The 9,933-nt window shown below is 35.9% G+C and overlaps 2 protein-coding genes across 3 annotated transcripts in view; both read left to right on the top strand.

Moving 5' to 3' along the window:
- LOC21399181 (glycine-rich domain-containing protein 1) overlaps positions 1 to 727 on the top strand; it is a 7,350-nt gene extending 6,623 nt beyond the window's left edge. Inside the window, exon 10 of the mRNA XM_024171255.1 lies at positions 2 to 727. Within this exon, the coding sequence (XP_024027023.1) occupies positions 2 to 311 (310 nt within the window). The 3' untranslated portion in view covers positions 312 to 727. The remainder of the gene's footprint in view (position 1) is intronic.
- Positions 728 to 3,611: 2,884 nt separating this feature from the next.
- LOC21399180 (glycine-rich domain-containing protein 1) lies at positions 3,612 to 9,816 on the top strand. 2 transcript variants are annotated; one of them, XM_024171260.1, is made up of 9 exons: positions 3,612 to 3,666; positions 3,785 to 3,984; positions 4,560 to 4,677; positions 4,763 to 5,017; positions 5,312 to 5,767; positions 6,274 to 6,809; positions 7,792 to 7,990; positions 8,679 to 8,834; positions 8,919 to 9,816. In XM_024171260.1, exons 2-9 carry the CDS (start codon positions 3,827 to 3,829, stop codon positions 9,507 to 9,509), a joined length of 2,469 nt encoding a protein of 822 aa, XP_024027028.1. In that variant the 5' UTR covers positions 3,612 to 3,666; positions 3,785 to 3,826; the 3' UTR covers positions 9,510 to 9,816. The 2 variants fall into 2 exon arrangements, with proteins under 2 accessions (XP_024027028.1, XP_010105121.1); XM_010106819.2 differs by having other exon boundaries at positions 3,620 to 3,666; positions 3,816 to 3,984.
- Positions 9,817 to 9,933: the final 117 nt, after the last annotated feature.

Raw genomic sequence — 9,933 nt, 5'->3', positions numbered from 1 at the left:
GTTGCGGAAACAAGGTGAGTGCCGGCGGTAGTGGGTGTGGAAGCAAGGTGAGTGCTGGCGGCAGCGGATGTGGAAGTGGTTGCGGAAACAAGGTGAGTGCTAGCGGCAGTGGATGTGGAAGTGGTTGCGGAAACAAGGTGAGTGCTAGCGGCAGTGGATGTGGAAGTGGTTGCGGAAACAAGGTGAGTGCTGGCGGCAGCGGATGTGGAAGTGATTGCGGTGCTAAATTTGCACAATCTGATACTCCATGTGCTGATGGAAACTCGATGATAATGACATCCCTCGATGTCAATGAGGCAATAGCTGCTTGATGTCCATGTTCATCATGGGAATACAATGCTTCTAAATAAAGTTCTTGTGAACTATGAAGTGACATTCTTCCCTGTATGTCATGATCTATATGGTTTGAGTCTATCTGTAACATTGTGAATAATGAATTTGGTGTGCGTAATCACCAAATCTGTAGCTTAAGAAATCATGTGTACTTCGTGAATAATGAATTTGGTGTGTAATCACCAAATCTCTAGCTTTGGAAATCACCATGTACTTGTGTGGTGAATGATGAATTTGGTGTGTGTAATCACCAAATCTCTAGCTTGAGAAATCATTATGTACTTGTATGCTCATATCTATGTTTTGTAAAATAAATTCTAAATAATGCAAGTGTTTCCTTGCAAGATTGTCTGGATTTACTTGAATGAAATTACGGTTCGTCATTTGGCTTTAACTCTTCCCTCTCTGCACCATATGAAATGGCTAGAACAACAATGTTTGATGTTTCTTTTTCTGAATTCTTGTTTATCCAATCAAAGTACATCTGTCTAGTTTGACGCTTATAAGAGAACATTATATCAAAGTACATTTGTTGCGCAGTGTCAGAACTTGGTTCTGACTTGTACATATCACTAGTTTTGCAAAGTTTTCCATCTTCAACACGATGCTTGATCCATCTTCCAAAAACAAACCCTTTTTTTTTTGCTTTTTGTTATATGACAAGCTTTATTTTATTTGCGTAATTATGGGGATACATTATTAAGGGGTTGTTTGATTGGGAGATTCGTATCTCGATTCGAATCATGGTTCATTACAGTGTTTTCTCTCATAAAAATACACGTAAATAAAAAATAATTCTAATTCATGAACCAAACGTCGTGCGACGAATAACGTGCTCTAAAATTAAGAGGAGGCATGTTTTGAACAGTCTTTTAAGAGCCTGCTTGGTTTTGGTTGTACTGCAAACATTTTGATGCTTCGTAACGGTTGTCGTTTTGCGCAAACTCTTTGGTACTGCACGTCTCTTTGTACTTTTGATTAGGACACCTCTCCTTTGGTTGTTGTATTTTGTTAAATTTTCAAACTCATAATGCCTTTCGTAGAAAAAAAGAAAAAAGAAATCCAAATTGTCTTTACTACCCTTGAATTGACATCCAAAAGAAGGGGCAAATATTTTGTTCTTTTTCTTTTTAAGAATTCTGACCCACTTCGTTGTGGAGAAAATATTTGCTTTTTAATATCTATTATGGATGACGAAAGTGACTTAAGATATTTTTTTAGGCTTGTTTAGTTCGCTGATTCGAATTTTTAATTCGAATTAAGATGTGATGTTATGTGAGAGCTTTTCACTGTAGCAAAAAAGTTAGATGTGACTGTTTATGAGAGCTTTTTACTGTAACAAAACTCGAATTCTAAACTCGAATCGGCGAAGTGAACGAGGCCTATAGTTTCGAATCTTTTGATTTAAGCTCAGATTGATCACAACTTTATCCAAAGTACCGATGTCATTAGACCAAGTAGTTTTAGGTTAAAGTGATCGAAGATCGATTGTCGCTTCCTTATTTGGTAACTGTGATTAATCTATCGTCTGGTTTTAATTTCATCATTAACACGTTTATTAAAAGAGTAGGAAATAAATTTCTAGAAAATATGAATTAAATTCCACCAAGTTAAATTCTAGAAGCCATTAATGCGTTTATTTAGGGTTCGTTTAATTCGCTGATTTGAGTTTTTAATTCGAGTTAAGATGTGATTTTATATGAGAGATTTTTATTGTAACAAAAAAGTTAAATATGATTGTTTCTAAAAGCTTTTTATTATAACAAAACTCAAATTTTAAATTCGAATCGGTGAAATGAACGGAGCCCAAATTATTAGAGAATTTAAATGATGTTATTTACTTCATTAAAGAGTTAGAAAGAACAAGAACAAAATGAGTGCATTTATGAAAATGACCCGGCGCATTTACAAAAATGACCCTATTTTTTTTCCTTATTATTTATGCAAAGCTCTTTAAAATACTTCTGAATCAGATCATTTATGCCGCTACTAATTTCTCTATTTTGGTTTGGATTCAATATTTATTTCTTGACACGAAACTAACATCAATTGTACGAACTTTTCTTTTTTATTTCAATTAAAGCGAGGGCCTAAACTTTATACCTTTCATCAAAAGAATATAACATTACGACTAAATAATGCCTGCTGTTGATAGTGAAAATTCGTCAATAAAATAATAATAAATTTTTAAACGATCTGCATGAATTAAATGATCTAAAACACAATTAAAGCGGAATTTAAATAAGAACACACAAAATTTATAGTAATTCACACTCAATTCGAGAGCTAGGTTCACTACGGGGAGGAGAGAAATTTCACTGTCTTTGGAGGAATTACACGCACTAATCTTCAGAATCAGACTTTAAGATTTTTAGACTCATAATCCCTTATTTATAGCTTAGGTCACCGCCCATAAACTTTTTTTATTTGAATTTGGGTTATTTTTCTTATCTTTTTGGATAGTTTCTCAAAAGATAGATATTACAATCAATCAGGATGGTTTTTTTTAATTTAAATTTCATATATTCGTTCAATTCGCTGATTCGAGTTTGTAATTCAAGTTGAGATGTGATTTTATGTGAGAGCTTTTTACTGTAGCAAAAAAGTTAGATGTGACTGTTTCTGAGAACTTTTTACTGTAGCAAAACTCAAATTCTAAACTCGAATCGGCGAAGTGAACGAAGCCTACAAATAGCAAATCTCCGAGCAAACCTCGCGAATCTCATCTCGTGTGTAGCCTCGACTTCGTAAACGCTTTTAGAAGTTTCTTCGCCTACAATTGTGGGTACGGTCGGCTTATCTTTTCAAAACAATCGACCTATTTTATATGTCTGATACTTCTTTCTAACAGTCGGCTCCTAAGAGAATTATTCATTGACGTGACAATTAGAGCTGAGTTGTACTTAATCATTTAATGTTCTTATTTAATATGTGTAGATCCCATGCAAAATTTAATTTTTGTTTACCCTACAACACCCGCAATCAATTAACTTTTCAAGAAGTTAATATGAGTACATGAACAATTGTGACGATATATGAAGGGGAATGCCAAACTGCCAAGCCAATAATATAAACGTTGCTTATAAAAAATTATATATATTCTCTCTCAAAAAAAACAAAAACAAAAAAACAAAAGTATAAGGCTAAAAGAAAAACGAAATAATATAGGGGTAGAATAGGAAATTCAAAAAGTTAAATGATGTGAGGAGGGTAGTTTGGTCTTTCCAACATTCTTCAAGTTTACGCGTCGTACATGTGGTACTACATAACTACCTGATCGGAAGTTGAGAAGTATTGCAAGAACAGAAGCTTCAGAACTTTCTCAGAACCGGAGTACGTTCTTTGACTTTTCTCAATGCGAATTTTCTTCCTATCCAAACAAGAATTTTGCTCCTCTTTTCTCCTGAACTTCGATTGAATACAGTTTAGCGCGGTTCTGAATTCCTATTAGTTTTCTGTTCTCGCTGTATTTACTGTGTTAGGATCGACGGAAATGGAGATGGAACCAGAGCTCGAATGGATCGAAGCGCAGAAAATCGGAATCAGTGTAGACCTAGTGGCTGTGGCCAAACGCCAGCTTAAGTTTCTCGCCGCTGTTGATCGGAATCGCTGTCTGTATGAAGGACCTGTGCTCGACAGAGCCATCTATAGGTAATCAATAATCATTCTTTGGAATCAGAATCAGATTATGATTAGTTTTTCCTCTTTGTTTTTATTATGGAGTTTTAGTGTTCGATTGAATGATTCATTGAACAATATTCAATCTCATTTGTTCGAAGTAAAGGAAGAATGGCTTGGTTAAGTTCATCACTTGGTTGAAGATTGCTATTATGTATGAGGAAAAGAAGTCTCGGTTTTTCGTTAATGAAAGTAAATGCTTAGTAGTAATTTATAAGAATTAGACAGGATTGAAGTAAAATAAAAGGAAAGACAAATAAATAAGCACAAGATTTATAGTATATAACTTTCTACCGCAATAAAATTTCAGGATGACAATGAAAACGAAGATTATAACGGAAATCATACGCCTTACGCTCTCAGACTCTTTGTTTTTATCGATAATAAATTGATTTCATGACTTATGATAGCTTTGAATTGTGTTCTATATTGAGGGAATTATTATATGGAAGATCTTTTTTGCCGATGAATTTTTCTTATATTTGAAAAGGGTTGATTTTGTCTATGTTTCATGTTCTGGGTTATTAGAATGCTAAATGTTTATGTAGGTACAATGCTTGTTGGCTTCCCTTGCTCTCCAAACACACCGAGACGCCAGTTTGTGAAGGACCTTTGGTTGTTCCTCTTGATTGTGAATGGATTTGGCACTGTCACAGGCTCAATCCTGTAGGTTTCTGGGTTTTCGATTTGAATTGTCTTCATCGAATGGAATTGAAGTTGCTAATGTTTCTGCTTTGGTTTTGTTTGCCAGGTCCGGTACAAGTCTGACTGTGAGGAACTTTATGGAAAGATCCTTGACAACAGTAATGTTGTGTCCTCTCTCGAGAACACTTGTAAGAAGGAAACCGAAGAAATTTGGAAAAGTCTTTATCCTGAAGAGCCCTATACCTTAGACTTCAACAGGGCGTTATCGGAGGATATATCTGAAAAAACTTGTGTACTTGAAAAATGCACCAAATATGACTTGGTTTCAGCTGTTAAAAGACAGAGCCCTTTCTTTTACCAGGTAATAAATAAAATGAGCATCACATTTCAATGTTTTGGAATATTTATGGTTGCCTATTTCATCGTGTCTTTATTGAATTAAAACTTGAAGTGAATAGTATTTCATATGCTCTTATTTTAATCATTTGATGTTTGGTGAAACTCTTTTCTGAAAATATTTTTTGGAATAATGTTTTCTTCATGTTTATAAGGACTGTGTATAAGTAACCACTCCAAGGATGACCCAAAAGTTATGAAGTGATTAACTTGTTTCGAGTGTTTTTTTTTTTTGTTTTTTTCCTTCTCTTCTTGCCAGGTATCTAGACCCCATATGAGCAATGACTACTTTCTTAAAGGAGCTTTGGCTAGGTACAAAGGGTTTCTGCATCTTATAAGAAGAAACAGGGAGAAGTCTTTGAAGCGCTTTTGTGTTCCAACTTATGATATCGACCTTATCTGGCATTCTCATCAATTGAACCCTGTATCCTACTGTAAAGACCTAAATGAAGTACTTGGAAAGATATTGGAGCATGATGACACAGACTCAGACAGAACTAAAGGAATGAAACTGGATGTCGGGTTTTCTGGCACTACTAAACAGTGGGAAGATACATTTGGTACAAGGTATTGGAGGGCAGGAGCAATGTACAGAGGCAGTACTCCAACTCCTATTACAAACACTCCTTTCTCATCTAGCATGATCAAAAAGGAGATTGCTGCATCAAATGAGCATCAAAAAATAATTGAGCTTCCAGAAGTGAAATCTGTGGAGGTAGGCATCATTATCTATTCTCTTCTGTTTTTTTTTTCCTCTTTTTGTGTGAATGATCAAATGTATGAACTCAGAATTGAGCTGAGCTTAGGCAATGGCTAAATGGTCCGCGTTTATTCATGGCCATTCACCCCAAAAGTCACCTTCATTCAAGTTATACAAGATACCAGCTGTATCACCCCTCATAGAATGTGCTTCTCAACATATGTGCATATTGAGTCAATATCATTGTTGTGTTTATAATTTTTGAAATTGCAAATTACAACTTCAGGAAAACAAACTAGTGACTGTTAATATTTCATTTAGAATTATGACCATGTTTTTTAAATTGAAACAATTGTTTTTTGTTGATAAGTATCAGCGCTATTCTTGAGTTTTGATTTCCTTGCTTTGCTGCGCATAATGCAGTGCCCAGAGTTTCTGCTTCTTTCTCTTTCTTTTCAGGAAAGAAAAGCTCTCACATGCTCCTAAGATCCCTCTTGGATGTTCTTCCTTTTTCTTTTCAGGTGGTTTTGGAGTTTGTTGAAGTTAGAAACTTACCAGAGGGGCACAAAGGAAATCTCTTTGTCTCATTTTGTAAAATACAACCTGATATACTTTTTGATGATTCTCGGAAACTGACTATTTTGTCCGAGTCCAAAGAGGAGCAGGTTGCTTCTTTTCAGTGTGAACCTACCGGGGAGCTGCTCTTTGAACTTGTATCTTATTCATCTTCAACGTTACCATTAACAAGGGCATCAAGGACATTGGGTACTACTGCATTCTCTCTTCAAGACCTTCTGGTCCCGATCCCAAACCTATATGTGGAAAAATGGTTAGACTTGGTGCCAAGTTCTGGAAATGTGAACTTGAAGCCGATTTGCCTACGAGTTGCTATCTCATGTACTATTCCAGTACCAACACAACGCATGCTTCACATGGTTCATCCTCGACAGATAAAAAGTTCTTGTTTCTTCCCCCTTCCTGGAAAGATTAAAGATGCCAAGAGTAGAATGGACGTCATTGACGAAACTGGCTCTAAACTCATCAGCCTCCAAATGAGGTATGCTTCCTTTCATATTCCATGCCAGAAAACAAGTGACCTTACCTTTAAAGATACACCATAGTCCATATTTCTTGTGCGTGCATGCATATATCCTTATCAATTTGGAACAGACATAATTCTACGTCCAATGCTGAATGGAAATTCTGTTAGCAGCTTATCAATTTGGAAAGCTTGAATGGGTTTTTGACACTTCTTATTCCACTTTATTAATCATCAATATCCTTAAATAAGAAGCTCTTCACGATTTCAACTATAAAATCACACAAGCATACTTAAGATATCATCCTATCATTATGCTTGCATAATTTTTGTTGAGAGATTCTGAAGCGTAACAAGATACTGATATCATAAATTTGGATTGCATATTTATCTATCAGTATATGTTTCATCTATAATATTTAGTTTTGAATTTAGAATTGTGTTTATCTTTTAGGATTATTTAGGATTTAGGAATTTAGGATCTATTTAAGTTTATCATATTATTTTGATTTCTCTATACATACCTTAGTAATTGTAATTTCAATAAAGAATTAATGATACAGATGAAAATAGAGATTATTAGTTTTCCTCGTCTTATGTTCTTGTTCTTCTCTTGAATCCTGTATTTTCTCTCCTTTGTATCTATTTCTATCTCTCTAGTGGTTCTATATTTTCTTTCTAGATTCTACCTCTTCTATCTTGGTCTTATGTCATATTCCCTCAAGTTTCTATAGCTTTGGAGTTTGTTCAAGTATATCTAGCCAGTATTTAATCTCTAGTTTGTTAATAAAGTATTGTTTTAAGAACGAAGACCCTTCGTATGGGTGCAGTGCTGCATTGCTAGTTTAAATTTTCAATTTATGATTATAGTTTTAAATATCTCTTGGAGACTTATGATTGTTAGATCAAGAAATCAGCAAATATGTATGCTTTCATCTGTTATGTTTATTCGTTGTGTTTTATGGTGCATCATAACTTTCCGACTTATGTCACGCTTAAGGAATTCTGAAAAGGCAAAGGCGAGGGAAAACCACGGTCTTAAGAAGGAGGTGATTGGAACAATGAAGTCTGGTGAAACCCACACTCTCGCAGAAACTCTAGGCACTGGGTGGTCCTTGATGAATTCTCACTGGTCTCTTCACCCTAGTAAGAACTCTGGTGGAGACTGGCATATTTTTGAGCTTGTGGGTAACAAAATGGTAGGCAACCATCTATATAACATTTTCCCCATTTATCATTGCTCCAAACTCTTTAACATTCTCCCCCAAAGTCGTACAAATATATATGATGGCTTCTCTGTCAATTATGACGAAAGTCACAGTTGTTAATTAACCTTCTCTTTTAGTTTCTTAAGGGTTTAATAAGAAACTCATGGTTATTTGCTAGAAACTGGCACAAACCAACGCAGAAACATGCATGCTTGATAGCACAAAATTCTGTTTAAAACAGTATGTGCAGTAAATTTAGGGATGGTGGTAATGGTGGTTGCAGAAGTACGATGTTACCTCGGCTGAAGTAATTGTGGAAGGGCCAAAAACCTCAAGACCTGTTGAGTTGTGCTTTTTTTCAAAAAAGATAAAAAAAAATAAAAAATAAACTACAAGAGCGCATTTACCTCTTTGTCTCACTCAACTGAACCATGTTTGTATTCACGAAAAATCCTGATACATCACAAGCAAATTGCATCACTTTTGCTCTTTTTTTCCTCTTCCTTTTCTTTTCGGCTTTTGGCCGTGAAACACAATCTATATATAGGATGTTAAAAAAGCACCCATTATAGTTAAGTTATTAGTTTTTGCTAATACTATAGCAACATTTTTCTTTGAACCAGGATGGTTGATCAAACTGTGTATGTCACCCATCACATAATCTTTATTCCTGGTTCAGGTCAAATTTTATCCTGGCAGAAAGCTGGACTATGAACCTAAAAGTTGTGAGAAACATAGAAACGAACAACACTTTGTTACTGCAGTCGAGTTCTCTGCTGAAGATCCTTATGGAAAAGCAGTCGCTTTGCTCAACCTAAAATCTGGATTTGTCAAGGTAGTATTTCTTTTCCTCATTTTTTTAACAAGTTGGTATCACTAAGTCTAATATGATTTCTTTTCTTTTTGGAAAAACAAATAGGTGAAGGAAGAGTGGATGCTAGTTCCTAGTCTCATATCATTTATGGTATTCTCGGATGTGGTGAAGGAGCAATATGCTGGTTTTGTTGTTAATGCCAAAAGTTTGGAGGAGATTAAGATTATAACTGCAATTAATGAGGGGACTGGCAAGGAAGCCAATGGAACGAGTATTGTCTCTTCTGAAGCAAGTAAAATTGCATCCAATACAGATGTGGCTAAAGGAAATGCGGTGATTCCAGGAAAAGGCCAGTTGTCCAGCGGAGGCTGTGGTGGAGGGTGCGGAAGCGGGTGCGGCAATGGTAGTGGAAACATGGTGGGGAGTGGTGGCTGTGGAGGAGGGTGTGGCAGCGGATGTGGAAATGGTTTTGCAAATATGGTGGATAGTGGTGGCTGCGGTGGATGTGGTGGCGGATGTGGTGGTGGATGTGGTGGCGGATGTGGAATCTCAATAAGTAGTAGTGCATGTGGTGGTTGTGGCGGTTGTGGGGGTGCTGGCGGTTGTGGGGGTTGTGGAGCTAAATTTGCACAATCTGATAATCCGTGTGCGAAGAAAACGCCAACCCTCGATGTCAACGAGGCAGTAGCTGCTTGATATCCATGTTCATCATGGGACTGCACAAAGTTCTTGTGAACTATGAAGTGACATACTTACCTGTATGCTATGATCTATATGGTTCGAGTATAGCTTCTATCTGTAATATGTTGTTAATAGGGTGAATATGGTGTGTTTTAATAATCAAGCCTCTAGCTTGAGAAATCATAAATGAACTCTTAATAATGCAAGTGTTTCCATACAAAATTGTTTGGATTACTTGAATGAAACTACGGTTGCTCATTTGGGTCGAATTCTTCCCTTTCTGCACCATATGAAATCACTATACCAATAATGCTTTTACTTCTGCATCCTTGTTCATCCAATTAATGCCAAACCAGGGTCTACTTTTCCCACCATGTGGATAAAAACAGGTCTCAAAAAAAAAAAAAAAAAAAAAAAAAACATCAATTCTTGTGTGTAT

Source organism: Morus notabilis, unplaced genomic scaffold (genome assembly GCF_000414095.1).
Source record: "Morus notabilis unplaced genomic scaffold, ASM41409v2 Scaffold502, whole genome shotgun sequence".
Lineage (NCBI taxonomy): Eukaryota > Viridiplantae > Streptophyta > Magnoliopsida > Rosales > Moraceae > Morus > Morus notabilis.
This window is presented reverse-complemented; position numbering and strand designations above follow the sequence as displayed.

Coding starts and splice junctions, on each gene's coding strand:
- LOC21399180 (XM_024171260.1), top strand. CDS start 3,827: ATGGAGATGGAACCAGAGCTCGAATGGATCGAAGCGCAGAAAATCGGA. Junction 4,678..4,762: donor ACTGTCACAGGCTCAATCCT/GTAGGTTTCTGG, acceptor TTTGTTTGCCAG/GTCCGGTACAAGTCTGACTG. Junction 8,835..8,918: donor TAAAATCTGGATTTGTCAAG/GTAGTATTTCTT, acceptor AAAAACAAATAG/GTGAAGGAAGAGTGGATGCT.